The sequence below is a fragment of the Salvelinus alpinus genome, chromosome 13 (genome assembly GCF_045679555.1).
Source record: "Salvelinus alpinus chromosome 13, SLU_Salpinus.1, whole genome shotgun sequence".
Lineage (NCBI taxonomy): Eukaryota > Metazoa > Chordata > Actinopteri > Salmoniformes > Salmonidae > Salvelinus > Salvelinus alpinus.
The window spans coordinates 20,644,542-20,665,530 of NC_092098.1; the positions used below are offsets into that span (position 1 = coordinate 20,644,542).

The following is a 20,989-nucleotide window of genomic DNA, read 5'->3' on the forward strand; positions in this document are numbered from 1 at the left end:
TTAAAGCTTCACTTACAATACTTCAATGCCTTCCCTGTTTCTGCCCAGATGCCTAGAGAACACCCATCTCTTAAACAAACAAAAATGGCCTTTCATCTTGGGCAAACCATGAACTGAACACAGCACATTAATCTTTTTCATAATGCAGAAAGACCACTGTTCAAATGGGCCCTGCATTATCCTGAAAGCTAGTTCCCAAAAATAGATGAAAGGCATTGGAGAATGGCGGTCAGAGACAAGTGAGCAGAGGACTGTGCCATTTTAAGTCATAGGGTCAGGGTCAAATTAGATGTGACAGACTGTGAGTCTCCTTCGGAGATGTTTAGAATTCATAAAGTAAATAATATTTGGTTGAGCTGCTACCGGGCGTCTGACAGAGCTTGACCCCATGTGCCATGTTGCTGTTTTTCTGTTGAGGCAGAGGCACAAAGGCTTTGCTGACTCCTACATTATTTTCCCCAGGCTACGCCTCCCTACTGTTTTGTATTCTATTAAAGTTGCTGCTATTTCTCCTGCAAACAGCTGAGACTAGTGCAATCAGCTGGAGACAGAGAGAGAGAGAGAGAGAGAGAGAGAGAGAGAGAGAGAGAGAGAGAGAGAGAGAGAGAGAGAGAGAGAGAGAGAGAGAGAGAGAGAGAGAGAGAGAGAGAGAGAGAGAGAGAGAGAGAGAGAGAGAGAGAGAGAGATAGTGATAGTGAAAGAACGTGAGAGAGAGAGAGAGAGAGAGAGAGAGAGAGAGAGAGAGAGAGAGAGAGAGAGAGAGAGAGAGAGAGAGAGTGATAGTGAAAGAACGTGAGAGAGAGAGAGAGAGAGAGAGAGAGAGAGAGAGAGAGAGAGAGAGAGAGAGTGATAGTGAAAGAACGTGAGAGAGAGTGATAGTGAAAGAACGTGAGAGAGATAGTGAAAGATTGGGAGAGAGAGAGATAGCGAAAGATTATAAGAGAGAGATAGTGAAAGATTATAAGAGAGAGATAGTGAAAGATTGGCAGAGAGATAGATAGTGAAAGATTGAGTGAGATATAGTTAAAGATTGGGGTAGCGAGATAGTGAAAAAATGTGTGAGAGAGAGAGAGTGAAAGATTGGGAGAGTGAGAGAGAAAAAACAGATCCTGGCCATTATAAGGCTCCTGGGCTCCTCTCTTACTATTGTTTACAATGGATTTGTGTACATTTCTCCCCTAATGTCAGGTTTTCACATACTACGGTATTGTAGCAGAGAGGGCACTGGAGGATACAAATGCAAGGGTATTATTCTGTTTGGGATACAAAAGCTGTATAACAATAGGGTTTAAATGCTAACACCTTGTAAATATTTACATACCTAGGATAATACTGAAATAAGTCACATTACATGTCGATGTTAGAGGTATGCACATTGTTCCGACCTGGCTCATAGTTCCTAACAACAAAGGGAGACCACGCATGACTTAAATCTAAAAACGAATACATTTATTATACTAAATAATAATAAATACAAAAATGTAACATAAGCTGTGGACGTCTGTAGGATCAGTAGCGTATGCAGTGTGTGGATGAGTGGAGAGGGTGTTGTATGGTGAAACAGACAAAAAACTATAGTCAGGGAAGAGGAAGAGAGAGAGTGTTGGCTGATGTGGCCATCCTTTATAGCCTGCAGGCCAAGCCTACATTTTAAGGTCTGTGACTGTGCTGGTTTTCCTTTTTCTCTGCACCTGCCTGCATCATGTGTACCGATTTCTGTATTTTTCCCCAGCAGCAGTAGGGGCGGTCGCTACATCAACCAGGCAGGCAGCAGAGAAAGGAGAAATGTCCAATGCTGAAATACTGATTTCTGCAGTCAGAGCCAGTACTGTAGAGTAGAACTGTCCAAGGTTCTGAAATATTATCAGCTTAGAACAGAGAGCAGTGGAAAGCAGGAGAAAGATCTGAGAATGGAACTGAAGCACTCAAGGCTGCTGCATTGGGAGAAGTGTTAGGAGCTGTTTCAGCCCAGTGCTGAAATACTAGCTGCTCAAAGAAAGATGAGTACACACCAGTCTGAAATCCTGAGGTTTGTGATGGTGGGATGTAGTATCCAACGCAGATCGCAGACCAAACCAGACTGATGTGTTGAGTAACATACTCTAATGTGCTCCCTGGATAATAATGGGAATGTAGACTAGGTGTGCACATTATGGAGGACTCTAATATATCAGGCGGAAAACAAGCTGTTGTTATAGCAACACTATGGACTCTTGTGATTTCATATTTGACACTGAATTATATTCAAATATACATTTTTACTGTTGGTTCTCTAACTCAATGTCCTTTGTTTGTCACTCTGAAAACCGCATGATAACTGTTCCTCATTTGTCTTTGTGCTTTATGATTGAGAACATTTAAAAAAATTTTTTTACAATTGTAATGATTATGATCTTGTCTCATGTCTGTGACTCTCCAACTGGCTTGGGAGAGGCGAAGGTCGAGTCATGCATCCTCCAAAACATGACCCGCCAAACCTCGCTTCTTAACACCCGGTCGCTTAACCCAGAAGACAGCTGCACCAATGTTTCGGAGGAAACACCGTTCAACTGACAACTGAAATCAGCCTGCAGGTGCCCGGCCCGCCACAAGGAGTCGCTAGAGAGCGATGAGCCAAGTAAAGCCCCCCCCAGCCCAACCCACCCCTAACCCGGACGACGCTGGGCGAATTATGGGCCGCCCTATGGGACTCCCGGCCACGGCCGGTTGTAACACAGCCTGGGATCAAACCCCAGGTTGCAGTGATGCTCCAAAACTGCGATGCAGTGCCTTAGACCGCTGCACCACTCGGGAGGCACATTTGACATTTTAGTCATTTAGCAGACGCTCTTATCCAGAGCGACTTACAGTTAGTGAGTAACTCCAAAATGCATCAAGAGTGCAAATTACTCAGCCTAAAAGTACAGAAATCAATGTGTCATTCTTATCAATACCAGAACAACTCATTCCTTAGTTAAAAAAGCTCCCCTTCTCCCTCCTCTAACCTGCATGCTCCTGATACTGTATTTCCTTTGAGGAAATGTCAATAGCAAGATTAAAAATGAAGCCATAACACATTCTATATTCATAATTAAGGCATTTCAATTCTGAAAATGTAACCGCAGGGGTTGGAACTGGTTCAGGGAAGCGGTTCAGTGGACAGGGCCGCGTTTCCCAGAGCTCTCGTAGCGTTAAGATCATCATTAGAACCTTCTTACCATGCATCTTTAGTAGCCGAGGTGTTTCCCAAAGACTTCGTTAGTAAGGTAGCTCTTAAAACCTTTGAACCTCTATGAGTGATCCAGACCACTCGTACAGCAGCCAAAGTGCAACGTTAGATACTTTGTTGCCCTTTTTCACAGAAGATCTCTGCTAAATATTTAGGCTATCTGTCTGACTGTGTCTGCTGATAACTTCATAAACAAGTTGACTACAAATACAAAATTGCCAATGTATTTGCAATTGTTACAAACAATTTGAAGGATAAAATGATGCTTCAAATGAAAACTGAGATGACTGCATTAGAAGATACATAGGCTACATTGGCTTAAAGTTGAAGTCAGAAGTTTACATACACTTAGGTTGGAGTCATTAAAACTAGTTTTTCAACCACTCCACAAATTTCTTGTAAACAAACTATAGTTTTGGCAAGTCAGTTAGGACATCTACTTTGTGCATGACACAAGTCATTTTTCCAACAATTGTTTACAGACAGATTATTTCACTTATAATTCACTGTATCACAATTCCAGTGGGTCAGAAGTTTACATACACTAAGTTGACTGGGCCTTTAAACAGCTTGGAAAATTCCAGAAGAATTATGTCATGGCTTTAGAAGCTTCTGATAGGCTAATTGACATAATTTGAGTCAATTGGGGGTGTACCTGTGGATGTATTTCAAGGCCTACCTTCAAACTCAGTGCCTCTTTGCTTGACATCATGGGAAAATCTAAAGAAATCAGCCAAGACCTCAGAAAAAAATTGTAGACCTCCACAAGTCTGGTTCATTCTTGGGAGCAATTTCCAAATGCCTGAGGGTACCACGTTCATCTGTACAAACAATAGTACGCAAGTATAAACACCATGGGACCACACAGCCGTCATACCGTTCAAAAAGGAGACCTGACTCAGTTACACCAGCTCTGTCAGGAGGAATGGGCCAAAATTCACCCAACTTATTGTGGGAAGCCTGTGGAAGGCTACCCGAAACGTTTGACCCAAGTTAAACAATTTAAAGGCAATGCTACCAAATACTAATTGAGTGTATGTAAACTTCTGACCCACTGGGAATGTGATGAAAGAAATAAAAGCTGAAATAAATCATTCTCTCTACTATTATTCTGACATTTCACATCCTTAAAATAAAGTGGTGATCCTAACTGACATAAAACAGGGAATTTTTACTAGGATTAAATGTCAGGAATTGTGAAAAACTGAGTTTAAATGTATTTGGCTAAGGTGTATGTAAACTTCCGACTTCAACTGTATATCATTAATCATATTGAAATCAGGCTGCTATGTGTAATTTCTGGCTCAATGTGTTTCATGATGTGTGACAACATGTGCGCAATGATGTGCCCAATCTGTGATTCAGTGCATTATTATTGAGTAAACATAAAATGCCGCCTCAATAGCCCATATACAGCCATAGGTGGTAATATCTCTCTAGGAGCTGATCCATTGTCAGTATTGCTGAATAATAATATTATAAGGTAAGATTTGGATGGGGAAAGCTGATCTGAGAGCAGCACTGCTTTTCTTTAGACCCCATTAGTATCAACACATGGTCTAATGACACGGTCTCTCTATACGTGCTTGTTTGGAAAACACTCTTAAAAATGTGCCTTGTATATAACGATGCATCTGGTAAGAATCATCATAAAGTTAGCATGCATTCGGAAAGTATTGAGACGCATTGACTTTTTTCACATTTTGTTACGTTAAATCCTTATTCTAAAATGTATACAATACATTTCTTTCCTCATCAATCAACACACAATACCCCATAATGACAAAGCAAAAACAGAAATACCTTATTTACATCAGATCCTTTCCTATGAGACTCTATATTGAGCTCAGGTGCATCCTGTTTCCATCGATCATCCTTTGATTGGCTGTTCACCTGTCGTCAATTCAATTGATTGGACATTATTTGGAAAGGCACACACCTGTTTATATAAGGTCGCACAGTTGACAGTGCATGTCAGAGCAAAAACCAGCATTGAAGGTCACCAAGAACAGAGTGGCCTCCATCATTTTTAAATGGAAGAAGTTTGGAACCACCAAGACTCTTCCTAGAGCTGGCCGCCTGGCCAAACTGAGCAATCGGGGGAGAAGAGCCTTGGTCAGGGAGGTGACCAAGAACACAATGGTCACTCTGACAGAGCTTCAGAGTCCCTCTGTGGAGATGGGAAACCTTCCAAAAGTACAACCATCTCTGCAGTACTCCACCAATCAGGCCGTTATGGTAGAGTGGCCAGATGGAAGCCACTAGTCAGTAAAAGGCACATGACAGCCTGCTTGGAGTTTGCCAAAAGGCACCTAAAGGACTCTCAGACCAAGATTCTCTGGTCTGATGAAACCCAGATTGAACTATTTGGCCTGAATGCCAAAAGTCGTGTCTGGAGGAAAACTGGCACTATCCCTACGGTGAAGCATGGTGGTGGCAGCATCATGCTGTGGGGATGTTTTTCAGCGGCAGGGACTGGGAGACTAGTCAAGACTGAGGGAAAGTAGAGAGAGATCCTTGATGAAAACTTGCTCCAGAGAGCTCAGGACCTCAGACTGGGGCGAAGGTTCACCATCCAACAGGACAACGATCCTAAGCACACAGCCAAGACAATGCAGGAGTGGCTTCGGGACTGTACATCGCAATTGGGAAACGAGGTCCAAAACCATACCTGGAAAATAAGGGAATTTTTGAGGAACAGCAACAGAACCAAGAACTAAAGTGATCTCTACTGTTCTGGAACATAATTGTTATTTTAAAAGCATGGGAACCAGTTAATACATTATTTTTTAACTTTCTGACATTTTTCCAGTCCTACAGAAAAATGGCAACAAAGCACCTATGGAAAGCCCTCCAATGTCTGTCTGCCAGCTGAAAATCTTTGCCAGTGTTTGTAGGTGTTTAGGCTACCTGCCCTCCGAAGCATAGCCTACTGTACTGACATTACATCAGGCCTTTACTAGCATGATTCAGAAGATAGGGAGAGAGATTTTTGTTAATTAGAGAATAATAGATTTATTAACTACAAAAAGATAAGTGTTTTTAAGTCTGTTGTTGCTCTGCACACACAAGCTTGTTGGCTAGCTCTGGTCCAGCGTAAAGCCAACTGTGGCAAGTTCAAAGACATTCAAAGATCCTGTATAGAAGCTGCTCCTCTGCAGGTATAATTATGTGGGCCTAATTCAAATAATGCATGTCATAACATGATGTCCAGCACATCATGCCAAGCCGCCTACCTTCACCCTCTCTTGCTCTCTGCCCACCCATGTTTGTATTTGTCTTCGTATTTATTATGGATCCCCATTAGTTCCTGCCAAGGCAGCAGCTACTACTCTTCCACATTAAGGCACTTACAGTACATTACACATAAAATAAAACAGTACATCACATAACATTATTACAACACTACATATCATGGGGACATGCATTATCATGCTGAAACATGAGGTGATGGCTGCGGATGAATGGCACGAAAATGGGCCTCAGGATCTTGTCACAGTATCTCTGCACATTCAAATTGCCATCCATAGCTTATGCCTGCCTATACTATAACCCTACTGTCACCATGGGGCACTCTGTTCACAATGTTGACATCAATATCTGCCCGGAGTACAGTTGAAACCGGGATTCATCCGTGAATGTTTATTATTCCTTTTATTTAACCTTTATTTAACTAGGCAAGACAGTTAAGAACAAATTCTTATTTATAATGACAGCCTATCCTGGCCAAACCCTAACTCGGACGACGCTGGGCCAATTGTGAGCCTCCCTATGGGACTTCCAATCACGGCCGGTTGTGATACAGCCTGGAATCGAACCAGGGTCTGTAGTGACACCTCTAACACTGAGATGCAGTGCCTTAGATCGCTGCACCACTCGTGAAGAGCACACTTCTCCAGCGTGCCTGTGGCCATCAAAGGTGAGCATTTTCCAACTATCAATTACGACGCCAAACTGCAGTCAGGTCAAGACCCTGGTGAGGAAAACGAGCACGCAGATATGCTTCCCTGAGACGGTTTCTGACAGTTTGTGCAGAAATTCTTCGGTAGTGCAAACCCACAGTGTCATCGGCCGGATGTGGAGGTCCTGGGCTGGCGTGGATTAGTATTACATACATAGTATGCGGTTGTGCGGCCGGTTGGACGTACTGCCAAATTCTCTTATGGTAGAGAAAATAACATTTAATTCTCTAGCAACAGCTCTGATGGACATTCCTGCAGTCAGCATGCCAATTGCACGCTCCCTCAAAACACGAGACATCTGCACATTTTAGAGTTGTCACATACTGATCTGTTTCACCTGTCCTTGTGCTTGTCTCCACCCACTCCAGGTGTCAACCATCTTCCCCATTATCCCCTGGGTATTTATACCTGTGTTTTGTCTGTCTGTGCCAGTTCATCTTGTTTTGTCAAGTCAACCAGTGTGTTACTCTGTGCTCCTGCTTTTTCCTCTTCTCTGTCTTTTGCTAGTCCTCCTGGTTTTTGACCCTTGCCTCCCTTGACTCTGAACCTGCCTGCCCTGACCTCAAGCCTGCCTGCCACTCTGTACCTCCTGGACTCTGACCTTGATATGATCTTTTGCCTGTCCACGACCATTCTCTTGCCTGACCCTTGGATACTAATAAATATCAGCGACTCGAACCATCTGCCTCCCGTGTCTGCATCTGGTCTCGTTCTGTGCCCTTATAAGAGTGGCCTTTTATTGTCCCCAGCACAAGGTGCACCCGGGTAATGATCATGCTGTTTGATCAGCTTCTTGATATGACACCTGTCAGGTGGATGGATTATCTTGGCAAAGGAGAAATGCTCACTAACGGATGTAAACAAATTTGTGCATAACATTTGAGAGAAATAAGCTTTTTGTGTGTATGGAACATTTCTGGGATCTTTTACTTCAGCTCATGAAACATGTATGTTGTTGTGGCACAATATCGTAGCCTACTATCATACTATTCCATGTGGTCAGCAGCACAGCACAATCACAATATTTTCCTCCCATTCCACTACATGCTTGAATGTGCCTGGACACATGGTGACCATTTGGGGCCTCTGGCGGAGTGGGCAGGCTTGGTTTTGTTCAGGGGGAGAGCAGGGGCACTCAGGGAGAACAGATGCCCCAGCTGTAGAGTCACCATCTGCTGTGAATGCACAATGCTCTATGAGTCAGCGCTTTTCACCAATGAGGTCATCCCACAGTCCATGCACACAGAGAGAGCCTTACAAAAACACAAACAACAAGACCAGGCTCACCTTTTACAAATGAAAAGCCCACCCACCCATACAGTACAATACACCACCTCGTTTTAACCTTCATCTCATACTCTGACTGAGAACTCTGACTGAGCGTGCCATTTTTAAAACACACTGTACAGTACCTCCAGTACCTCTAAAGCTTCAGTTGATCTAAAGCTAGACCTGTATCATCTATCTCTAGAGTAAATATAGTTGGGCACTCAAAAAGGATTTGTTTGCCGTCACAGAATCGTCCAAGGACACAGAGCTCCAAATTGGACCGACCCAATGTTCTCCATGTTTCGTGTCAGGTTGGGCCCCCCTGAGAGAGACACACAGGTCCTATAGAGAATAAGGACTTGACTTGGAGAAGTTGAGAGCCAATTGAAGTCTTGAAGTTTCAAGGAAGAGCTAACAAGAGCGGGAGAGAGGGACCACACAGACAGACGGCAGGCAGAGCCAGTGATGGGGAAGAAGAGATAAACAGCGTTTAGCCACAGCAGGCTGCCTGTGCTCATTGATTTGTACAGCGGGGCCCGGCCCGGGCTGGAAGTGAAGATGGAGTAGAGAGATCAATGAGATGGAGAGGACAGGAGTGGCTGGTTTGTGCCGCTCTCTCTTTCTCTTTCTGTTTCTCTCTGTCTCTCTCACTCACCCACACTGTGTTAATGAGCCTGTGCCTGACTGCTGAACGCAGCCATTTAGCACTGTGCAATTAATCAGACTTTTTCCTGCAGAGAGGAAGCCAGTGAGACTTCCAGCAGGGGAGCACTGTGATTTTACTCCATACATGCAATTTCCACCTCAAACCCTACCTTCCCCTACTGTCAGGGTTAACATGGGGACCAGAGAAAAGCTGTAATTTTGTCTGTACTATTGTAGTCTTTGTTTAAGATGATTTCATAAGATTATTCCAAAGCAAGGCAACAAAAAGTTTACTACAAAGACCTATATCCTACAAGAAATAGGTCAGTCAGTAAATATGACAGTATTTACACAGTATGTTAGTCACATAAAATGACTACTAAAAAGTAGACCCTCTCACAGCAGTGTGTGTGTTTGTGGATATTATATGAAAAGGGTTTTTGATTTCTCATATAAAAAATGTATCCGCTTTAGGGCATATTCAACAATATATTATTCAAAACACAAACACTAACAGGTTCTAGCTCTGAGTCAAAGGCACAAATCAATTCCATTCAAACACACTACTTAATTGATAATTTTTCTTAAGGACTTGAGGTGCAGGGTATAAAAACTAAACCCCATTTCTGTAAACAAGAACTAGTGGTGAAGGACTCAAAACACTCTTCAAGGTCTCAATAGCAAAATCAATGGGATTTAGATTCAACACAACAATGGATATGGAATTTTCTAGGCATTTCCAGCATGATGGTGAGGTGGAATCAATGTGATACAGAGGTTAAAAGAGGAGAATATGACTGCTGGTGTGAGAGACACTCACTAAGAGGCCAAATCACATTTGAAATGGAATGCTCCATGGACATGGAAGGCAGGGTCGGAACCTCTGGGTGTTTATTTTCCTCCACACTCAGTCTCACAATCCCAGTGAAAATGTAGGCGGGAGATTGCTATTATATTGTACCTTGCCATAGTAACAAATCTCCCTATTACAACCCAGTGTCTCGGAGCCTAAGCAGAGCTTACAGCCATGATGGGGTTAACCTCACTGGGATCCAGGAGAGTGGATTTGCATCCTTTATTATTTCCATTTTCATGCCTTTAGTTGTTATTTCAAGCTTGAGAGAGGAAGGGACTAGACTCACTAGAGTTATGTATATTTTTCTTCCTTTGATTTCTTGGTTCCTTTTGTTTGAGTGTCTCTGTTCAGGTGTGTTTGATGGCTTTGTCATCAGTGATGGAGAAATCATCCCACTGAAATTTGAGAGCCTCCCCAACTTCCAAAAGCTTCCTCTTGTTTTTGTAACAGGAAGTCCATATCAATGTTACCCAATAGTAAAGTGCCATTTAAAATGTCATTTTTAAAAGGTGGAATTTAGATGAGTAGTGATCACTGTCGAGCCTAAACATCCATGTGGGGAACAGAACAGCGAAGGGTTGGTAAGAACAGGAGGAGCAGGAGGGCTCTCTAGCCTTTCTTGCCTCAGAGCAAACACAAGCTGTGTGTAAGGCATACACAGCACAGCATGTGGGGTAAGAATCCAAACGACAGTGGCTCAAGTGCCAATGTTGCTGTCAGCCAAAGGCCCATTGGACCGAAAATCAATTTCCTATGACACAAACACTGCAGCGAGTTGATGGGGCTCTCCACTCCTGTCATCCGTTGGGCGGGTTGGAGTTATGCTTTTTTCTTTACTGCTTTCTTGTCATGCTGTGGAAATGGGGAGTGTGTTACAGATGGTAGCGATCTAGCCCAGACACAGCAGGGGGAAGGGCCTCCATAAGTCAAGTAAAGCTGTAAGGGGAGAATCAGGAGGCACATGGAGGAAGGTTGATTGTGCCCGAGAGAGACAATAAACCCCGTAATCACCTTTCCTCCAGCATAGCAGCCAACCAATTATCAGCTGGTACGGCCTGCCGCAGATACACAGACACTAAGAAACACTATCCATGTTTATGTTTCTGACAGGCGGACCCCAATTTCAAAGCAATTGGCAGTTTATTAATATGGTTTAGGAAGGGATAGACCATGAAGAAAGGATGTTAGCTACTACCATCTCAGTTAGCGTTGTGTGCTGTGGTGGTGAAGAGGGGAGATTTTTTTTTTTAAATACCGTTTTAAAATAAACCTATTCAATTATTTGAGAAAATATGTTAGAAGTGAGCAATCTTTTTTTCTAGTTGAAAGTTGAACAAAATGTTTTGATGAGAACCATTGACAATCCTGTCAACGTGGGTGATGGATAAAGCACCCACCATACTGGAGTTAATGCAAGCCAGCAAGGAAACCTCTTGAACGCACTGTAAAAGCTGGCTCAATGTAGGCTTAAAAGCACTTTGAATGCACTCTATATAAACCAGTAAACGATCCCAATACAATGAATAGCCCTCCCCATCGCTATAAATCTAAAGTGGTACAGAATATGGTCTAATCTTTGAGAAAATACCTTATGTTTTGATAAAGCTCAATGGTATTGGTGTTAGGAATCTCCCATGAGCCACAGAGGATAAAGACTACAACTAAGATCTCCTATAGCCAGATGAAGAAGTGGGAAATGGTTTATACTTTAGTTTTACACTATAGTGAATGGTAAATAGTGGTTAGAGCATTGGACTAGTAACCGAAAGGTTGCTGGATTGAATCCCCGAGCTGACAAGATAAAAATCTGTTGTTCTGTCCCTGAACAAGGCAGTTAACCCACTGTTCCCTGGGCGCTAAAGACGTGGATGTCGATTAAGACAGCTCCCCACACCTCTCTGATTCAGAGGGGATGGGTTAAATGCGGAAGACACATTTCAGTTGAAGGCATTCAGTTGTACAACTGACTAGATATCCCCCTTTCCCCTACCCTAAATGATACACAGGAGACAAATGCTGTGTAATTGTTAGCCTCAGCCTTTTTTCCTACCACCAGTATCTAATTACAGCAACAACATGGTACTGTAAACAGAATACCTGTTCCTGTACAGTATGTCTCTCTCTACAGCCAGCTTTACAGTACAGTATGTCTCTCTCAACAGCCAGCTTTACAGTACAGTATGTCTCTCTCTACAGCCAGCTTTACAGTACAGTATGTCTCTCTCTATAGCCAGCTTTACAGTACAGTATGTCTCTCTCTACAGCCAGCTCTACAGTACAGTATATCTCTCTCTACAGCCAGCTTTGCAGTACAGTATGTCTCTCTCTACAGCCAGCTTTACAGTACAGTATGTCTCTCTCTACAGCCAGCTTTACAGTACAGTATGTCTCTCTCTACAGCCAGCTTTACAGTACAGTATGTCTCTCTCTACAGCCAGCTTTACAGTACAGTAGCCTGGTCCAGGACCAGGAATATCCCACTCTGACAGATTGGAGTGTCATTAGTGTTCTGTCTTAAGGCTGAACTCTCCAGATGTTGACCTTCACAGAGCAGGATGGAGACCTCTGCTAGCTCCCTCCATCAGCCCGTGGCTGCTGCTGGGGTACAGTGGAGAGGGAAAGGGGGGGGGGGGCATGAAGGACGTGTAAAAGTCACATTGTGTTGTGGCTCCTTTATATAATCCAATTACAGTCTAAATTATATTCAGAGGATTACACTACAGCACAGCAACAGTCACACAGACAGAAACATCACCTGCCTTGGACTCATTTACTGAAACAGCCAGCGGCCTGTTTAATGTGGAAGCCAAGGAAAAGCCTCCAGACACTAAAGCACTTTAGGCATCATTACAGGCCCAGATTTAAAGCTTTTAGATCACTCTTAAAATGAGGACTGGGGATCAGAGGATTTCCACACTGAGGGTAAATAATTATATACTTCATGGCTTAATGTGAGGTGACATGGGTGGAGGAGAAAGAAGCTATAGCTTTACAAGCCAGGCTATGGCTTTACCAGAGAGCCTCTATGTACAGTATAGTACAGTATCTCATGTGTGTTGCCAATGCAATGAAGTTTGTCAGACTATTAGCCAGGCTGTTTCTTACCCCTCTCAGTGTCGTAGAGGTAGACAAACTTCTCCCACTTGTAGTGGGCCAGCAGGCTGAGGACAGCTCCCCGTAGAGGAGGCCTCATCTGGATGACAAACTGCACGTCGGCATCGGCGGGGAAGCTGGGTGTGATGAAGGAGGTGTGCAGAGCCCCACAGAACGAGGTTAGCGTGTTCATGGACTTCTGGTCGTAGAAGCCGAAGATGGCGTACACTCCTCTGGAGAACTGGGAGCAGACTGGACAAACAGACAGACAAACAGACAGAACAGTCAGTTCTGGGTCGGAACATAGTCAGTCTAGAAATACAAACAGTCTGTTTGAGTAAGTTCAGGTGAGGTCCAGAACTCAGAACACAGTCAACCATAACAGGTTGGTTAGGATTAGGACACAGTCAATCAAGCCTCCAGGCAGACCACAAGCAGTCAAATAAGGTCATCTCTTCCCACATTCAGACATCCAGGTGAGGGCCAGAACACAGTCAACTACACACACAGTCCAATAAGGCCATATCTCTCCCTGCAGTCATAGAACATAACACATAGCCTGACATTTATTTATTAATTAATTTATTGACTGAGAACACATTCTCATTTACAGCAATGACCTGGGGAATAGTTACAGGGGAGAGGAGGGGGGATGAATGAGCCAATTAGAAGCTGGGGATGATTAGGTGGCCATGATGCTATGTGGGTTGGAAATTTGGGATTTTTAGTGACCAGAGTCAGGACACCTGTTTAACGTCCCATCCAAAAGAAGGCACTCTACACAGGGTATTGTCCCCAATCACTGCCCTGAGGCATGGGGATATATTTTTTGGGACCAGAGGAAAGAGTGCCTCCTCCAACATGATCAGATCTCAAAATAATAGCTACCAAGCAGAGAGAGAGAGAATGGATTAATCAGAATATTGTAGGATGTAGATGTGATGGTAGAGTAATAGAGAATTCAAGGGAGTTCATGTGTAGAAAATGAACTATTACTTGTAAGGTTGTGAAGGGAATTTAAACAGGCATTAATCTATATAAATAGGGAAATAAATGGTGACTATTTGAATAAATGACAGGCGTGTGGGATGTGCGTTCCCATGGCAGTGCTCTCTGCCTCTGTGCCCTTCACTTCTCCTTGGACTCAATGTATCTGCTTGGTTAATCAACTAGAACTAATGGGGGAAATCAGTGCACTGGCCACTGCTCTTAATGGACAAATACCTCCTACCACCATGCAGGATGCAGGCAGGCGTTGCTGCAGCATGGGCAGTGCTCGCTGGTCGCTGCAGTATAAATTGATTTATAAGAAGCTGCTATATTGGGCCATCTGTGGGGCTGATGAAAATTAGCTCCGGCTATAAACACTATGTACAATGCACCGGGTACTTGGTCTAACAAGGTGTAAATATTAGATTTTTACACAACAAAAAGGTGAACAAACCTCTCTTGTGAATGTACAAACGTTTTTAAACAAGCTCCTATGTCCCTCCTTATCTCTGTCTCCTATAAATGTTTTAAGTGGAATGGACGTTTGTGAACCCTGAATAACTACTCTACTGATAACTCCACTGTCCCACAGCATCTGGCTGATTCCTCAAGCCCTTTGCCCTCCGTCCACTGTGCTCCTCCTCTCCTCTATCCACCTGACTGACTTCTTTATTAGAAAACGAAAATGTTGCTGAAAATGTTCGTTTTTTTTCACAGGGTGGTCTGCTCTTGTTTTCAGCATGCAAAATTAGAAAATGAAAGAAATAACCATTGAAAAGGAATGCGGTACTAGAGCTTATAGAATAAATAGGGGCCTAACCCTCAAAATAAATCTCTTGGAAACCTTGAAACACCACAGCATTGTTGCTGCATAAAACTAGAAAGACTGACCTTTGGAGTGGATTGGTAAAAAGAGAACAGTCCGGAGACACACCTGACTCATTTCGCGCTTCTGTGATCTTCCAGTATTATTTTCAAGTTCAATGCTGCATGTTACACAACACTGGTTTAAAGGCATCTCAGCATCATTCTTCCATCAAGCCAACCATTCACTACACATTTCTCTACCCATCTATCATGCTTCAATTCAACCACTTATCCATCCATCAATGAATCATCCCTCCCTCCATCCATCCGTTCATGGCCTTCTCCTTTGGTCTGGGCACACATCAGATGAATGTGTGTTTGTTCTGGGGCCAGGGGCAACACCAGCATAATGACTCTACTACAGCAGGTGTCTGTCTGTGTGAAGGTAAAGCATTCCATCTGCTTGGAATAACTAGCGACAGATGAGGCTGAAACCACTGCACGTGGCAGGAATCGACATGAGGCTGTTGTGGCATTGTTTCATAGTCTAATCATATAATTTTTTCCTGCAGACTTGAAGTACCTTTTTTAATTGAATGTGTTCTCCTCCCTCTCCCTTTGAAGAGGCTTAAGAAATAGGCATATGAGAAAATGCCAGAGTAGATTCCCATGCACTGCTAGTCCTCATATACAGTACCACAGCCTCTCTCAAAGCCAGCCCATGGCCTAAACAATAACAACCACACTCTCCTTAGCTTACAAACCTGACATACCACAGACCTGATATATCGACTAATACACACATGCAACTGAGACACATTTATTTTTAAAGACAACCAATTCCAAGTCTATGGATTTTAACTCAAGACAAAGGCTGTTTTCTCCACTACATACCAAGGGAGCCAGGCTCTGGTGATAAAACATAGAATCCCTTCCAAGCCTTGGTTTTCAATGCACGGAAAATATTGGATTTGTAATTTTCCACGACAAAGGGAAGGCTTTAACTCATGCTATCAATACATACTGTAGCATGGAACAGCCACATCATAATAATGCAGTGCTAGCATGTTTGCTGCACAAAATGGTAATAGCTCCTGTTTCGTCAAGGTTAAATATAGCCCCAATTCTCCTTCTGCATTAATGAGATCATACATCTGGCTCTGGGAGTGGATTAGCTGCTGGTATAACAGCATCATCTGGGCTCCGGGAGTGGACTAACTGCTGGTATAACAGCATCATCTGGGCTCCGGGAGTGGACTAACTGCTGGTATAACAGCATCATCTGGGCTCCGGGAGTGGACTAACTGCTGGTATAACAGCATCATCTGGGCTCCGGGAGTGGACTAACTGCTGGTATAACAGCATCATCTGGGCTCCGGGAGTGGACTAACTGCTGGTATAACAGCATCATCTGGGCTCCGGGAGTGGACTAACTGCTGGTATAACAGCATCATCTGGGCTCCGGGAGTGGACTAACTGCTGGTATAACAGCATCATCTGGGCTCCGGGAGTGGACTAACTGCTGGTATAACAGCATCATCTGGGCTCCGGGAGTGGACTAACTGCTGGTATAACAGCATCATCTGGGCTCCGGGAGTGGACTAACTGCTGGTATAACAGCATCATCTGGGCTCCGGGAGTGGACTAACTGCTGGTATAACATCATCCCTGTGATCATGGCCTGGTCTGGCAATGGGGACGCACAACATTTTCTTTATTACAGGAGTGAATCAACAGGCCCAGTGACAGGCCCTGTTCTACTGTTCTAGGGTAATTCACAGCTCTGTTCTATATGCTCACTAGCCTGGTTGCCATCTCTGTTCAGCTATTACATTCCACTCTTTGCCACTCCTGTCATTAGACAAAGACACTGGCCTTTCGGCAGTATTCAAATATGACTATTCTATCATTAATGAGCTCAAGGAGATGAGAGGATTTGATCCTGATTCGATAACCCTCAATTCAACGTCTATTCCACGTTGATTCAATCACAATTTCATACAAATTAGACTGATAGGAAAACGTTCTAACTTAATTCATACATTTGATTGGAAACATTCTAACATTGGGCATTCTTTGACGTAATACATTTCATTGTAAAAACGTGGGGAGTACAGAAAATTCCCCTTTATTGCATTTTTACCACCAGCCAATGTGAGCACAACATTGTGAACGCTGTAGCCTATGTTATATCCATCAAGCAAGAGCAAGGCAAGGTGCCTCTTTCCTCGAATATTTCAATTTTTTTATTGATCAAGTGACCTATCTATATTGCTACTTCTGGGACACGCATTGGGCTAGGATATTGGTTCAAGAGCTATAAAGGATTGAACGTAATTTGTAATAAGGGTTACATGGAGAAAATAGGACCTCTCTGAAATGAAAATGAATGGCCCTCTCTTCAGCCAAATATATTTTACTTAAACCCTCCCTGAATGCTTGAAAGAAAACAAGTGACCCTCCCCTACACCCCAAATAAGAATTAAAACAAAGTGGATAACACAGAACACCGTTTACCCTCACTTCTTGGACAGACCAGGCCTTATTTATGCAGTTTTAGAAACTCTTCTTCATCCTGTCAGCATTACATGGAAATGTAGGAATTTCGATAGCGCACAGGGCTGTGGGCCAGAGGGTTGTGCAGGTTCACAGACCACCACAGACAAGAGTAGGGGTGGAAAGATCTCCTTTACAGTAAAAGCATTGCATGAATCTATCATCGTAATTACAGGTCCGACAAAAAAAATGCCTTTTAGAAATATTGAAGGCAATTCTACTTATTTTTACATACTAGCAGAATCTTTTTTAATACCACACAAATTACCGGAATTACAGGCTAAGAATGGAAAGAGAGATAGGCCTGTGTTCATAGTACCATATTTGTCCAATGACAAATAAGTGTATCTTGTTTGCAATGAAACTGCCCCTGTTTTGAAATAATTAAATTTGAGACGTCATTAGGAATCTGAGCATGGTATTTTTAAAAGTAGACCTACCTTCCATCCCAGACAGTAGGCCTACCTTCCATCCCAGACAGTAGGCCTACCTTCCATCCCAGACAGTAGACCTACTTTCCATCCCAGACAGTAGGCCTACCTTCCATCCCGGACAGTAGCCTACCTTCCATCCCAGACAGTAGGCCTACCTTCCATCCCAGACAGTAGGTCTACCTTTCATCCCGGACAGTAGGCCTATCTTTCATCCCAGACAGTAGGCCTACCTTCCATCCCAGACAGTAGGCCTACCTTCCATCCCAGACAGTAGGCCTACCTTCCATCCCAGACAGTAGGCCTACCTTCCATCCCAGACAGTAGGTCTACCTTTCATCCCGGACAGTAGGTCTACCTTTCATCCCGGACAGTAGGCCTACCTTCCATCCCAGACAGTAGGCCTACCTTCCATCCCAGACAGTAGGCCTACCTTCCATCCCAGACAGTAGGCCTACCTTCCATCCCAGACAGTAGGCCTACCTTCCATCCCAGACAGTAGGCCTACCTTCCATCCCAGACAGTAGGCCTACCTTCCATCCCAGACAGTAGGCCTACCTTCCATCCCAGACAGTAGACCTACTTTCCATCCCAGACAGTAGGCCTACCTTCCATCCCGGACAGTAGCCTACCTTCCATCCCAGACAGTAGGCCTACCTTCCATCCCAGACAGTAGGTCTACCTTTCATCCCGGACAGTAGGCCTATCTTTCATCCCAGACAGTAGGCCTACCTTCCATCCCAGACAGTAGGCCTACCTTCCATCCCAGACAGTAGGCCTACCTTCCATCCCAGACAGTAGGCCTACCTTCCATCCCAGACAGTAGGTCTACCTTTCATCCCGGACAGTAGGTCTACCTTTCATCCCGGACAGTAGGCCTACCTTCCATCCCAGACAGTAGGCCTACCTTCCATCCCAGACAGTAGGCCTACCTTCCATCCCAGACAGTAGGCCTACCTTCCATCCCAGACAGTAGGCCTACCTTCCATCCCAGACAGTAGGCCTACCTTCCATCCCAGACAGTAGGCCTACCTTCCATCCCAGACAGTAGGCCTACCTTCCATCCCAGACAGTAGGCCTACCTTCCATCCCAGACAGTAGGCCTACCAATGCAGAGAAATGAAAGCTTTAACTGCTGGCTACTCTTCTTCCGTGGCTTCACCCAACAAGAGAAGGTCACACAGAAGTGTTTCCCTAAAAGCTGTCTGGGTTTAAACATATTCTATTGTACAGAAAAGCTTAATCAATTGATAGTGACAGAATTTGATTACTCCCCAAGCAAAGTATTTTTTTTGTCTCCTGGCTATAGAAAGTCGTAGCTCAGCCTCAATGTCAAAGAAACAAAACAATGATATCCCCATATGCATCAGAGTCACGTCTTTTCTGGGTATTTTACAGCTTGTTTCTAGCATAAAGCATCGCGGACCAAAGCACTGTTATAGATCACTTTATATAATCGGATATTTTTTATTTTCTTCAAAATCTTGAGCTAACAATGGGTAGGCCTGTGCTTTTTGCCATTTTCTTAAGTAAAAGGTAGGCCTATGGCATTCCCTCTCATACCCCCTCAATTTGAGTTCTGGTTTTAACTTAACAGCCCTTCACTGACACGGAGGTAGGCTATTTAAAGAGTGCATGGTGGGTGGAGGAATTGGCCAACTAATCTATGTATAAGTGCCTTCAGAAGGTATTCATACCCTTTGACTTATTCCACATTGTGTTGTGTTACGGCCTGAATTCAAAATAGATTAAGTAGATGTTTTCCTATCTACACACAATACCTCATAATGACAAAGAGAAAACATGTTTAGATAAATGTTTGTAAATGTATTGAAAATTAAATGAATACATATCTAATTTACATAAGTATTCACACCCCTGAGTGAAATCACCTTTGGCAGCGATTACAGCTTTGAGTCTTTCTGCGTAATATTTTGCCAGTGCTTATAGCTCCATTTCATTCTTATTCTGAAAATCTCCCCAGTCCTAAACGATTACAAGTATACCCATAACATTTTAGTAATTTAGCAGACACTCTTATCCATACTTTTCTTTTTTTCATACTGGTCCCCATAGGAATCAAACCCACAATTCTGGCGTTGTAAACACCATGCTCTACCAACTGAGATACACAGGAACACATGATGCAGCCACCATTATGCTTGAAAATATGCAAACTGGTACTCAGTAATGCGTTGTATTGGATTTACCCCAAACATAACTCTTTGTATTCAGGACAAAAAGTTAATGGCATAACATGTTTTTTTTGCCTTATTACTGTCTTTTTGAAAACAGGATGCATGTTTCGGAATATTTTTATTCTGTACAGGCTTCCTTCTTTTCACTCTGTCAATTAGGCTAGTAGTGTGGAGTAACTACAATTTTGTTGATCCATCCCCAGTTGACCTCATGGTGAAATTTCCTTCCTCTCCGGCAACTGTGTTAGGAAGGACGCCTGTATATTTGTAGTGACTGGGTGTATTGATACACAATCCAATGTGTAATTAATAACTTCACTATGCTCAAAGGGATATTCAATGTCTGCTTTTTTTTTTACACCCATCTACCAATAGTGCCATTCTTTGCGAACCATTGGAAAACCTCCCTTGTCTTCGTGGTTATATCTGTGTTTTGAAATTCACCTCATAGATAATTGTTTGTGTGGGGTACAGAGATGATGTAGTCATTCAAAACTCATGTTTAAACACTATAATTGCACACAGAGTCCATGCAACTTATTATGTGACTTGTTAAGCACATTTTTATTCCAGAACTTGGCTTGCCATAACAAAGGGGTTGAATACTTATTGACTCAAGACATTTCAGCATTTCATATTTTATTTTTTAATTTTTTTTGGGGGGGGGGGGGGACATAGTAACACTTTGACATTATGGGGTATTATGTGTAGGCCAGTGACAAAAAAAAGTTAATTTAGGCTTTATGTGGAAAAAGTCAAGGGGTGTGAATACTTTTTGAAGGCACTGTACATAGCAGCCTAAAGCCTATTTTCGTCTGTCAAAGGTAGGCCTACCTTGTATTTCTTAAATAGGAAGAAATAGGTTCCAACACAAACACCTCTTGTTGTTAGCAAAGTCTAAATAAAATGAAAACGGTTTAAATGAATTATGCCTACTCGAATTTGCCTACTTTCAGCACCATGAGCTGTCCATT

General features: G+C 43.2%; 1 protein-coding gene across 5 annotated transcripts in view; it reads right to left on the minus strand.

Moving 5' to 3' along the window:
- The window catches only part of LOC139537319 (glutamate receptor 3-like), a 104,253-nt gene that overhangs the window by 53,479 nt on the left and 29,785 nt on the right, over nt 1-20,989 (minus strand). For all 5 annotated transcript variants that reach the window (XR_011667505.1, XM_071338492.1, XM_071338491.1 and 2 more), the window contains exon 3: nt 13,046-13,285. Coding sequence is in view for 4 of the 5 variants with exons in the window: in XM_071338492.1 (XP_071194593.1) it covers nt 13,046-13,285 (240 nt within the window). In the remaining variant the exon portion in view is untranslated. The remainder of the gene's footprint in view (nt 1-13,045; nt 13,286-20,989) is intronic.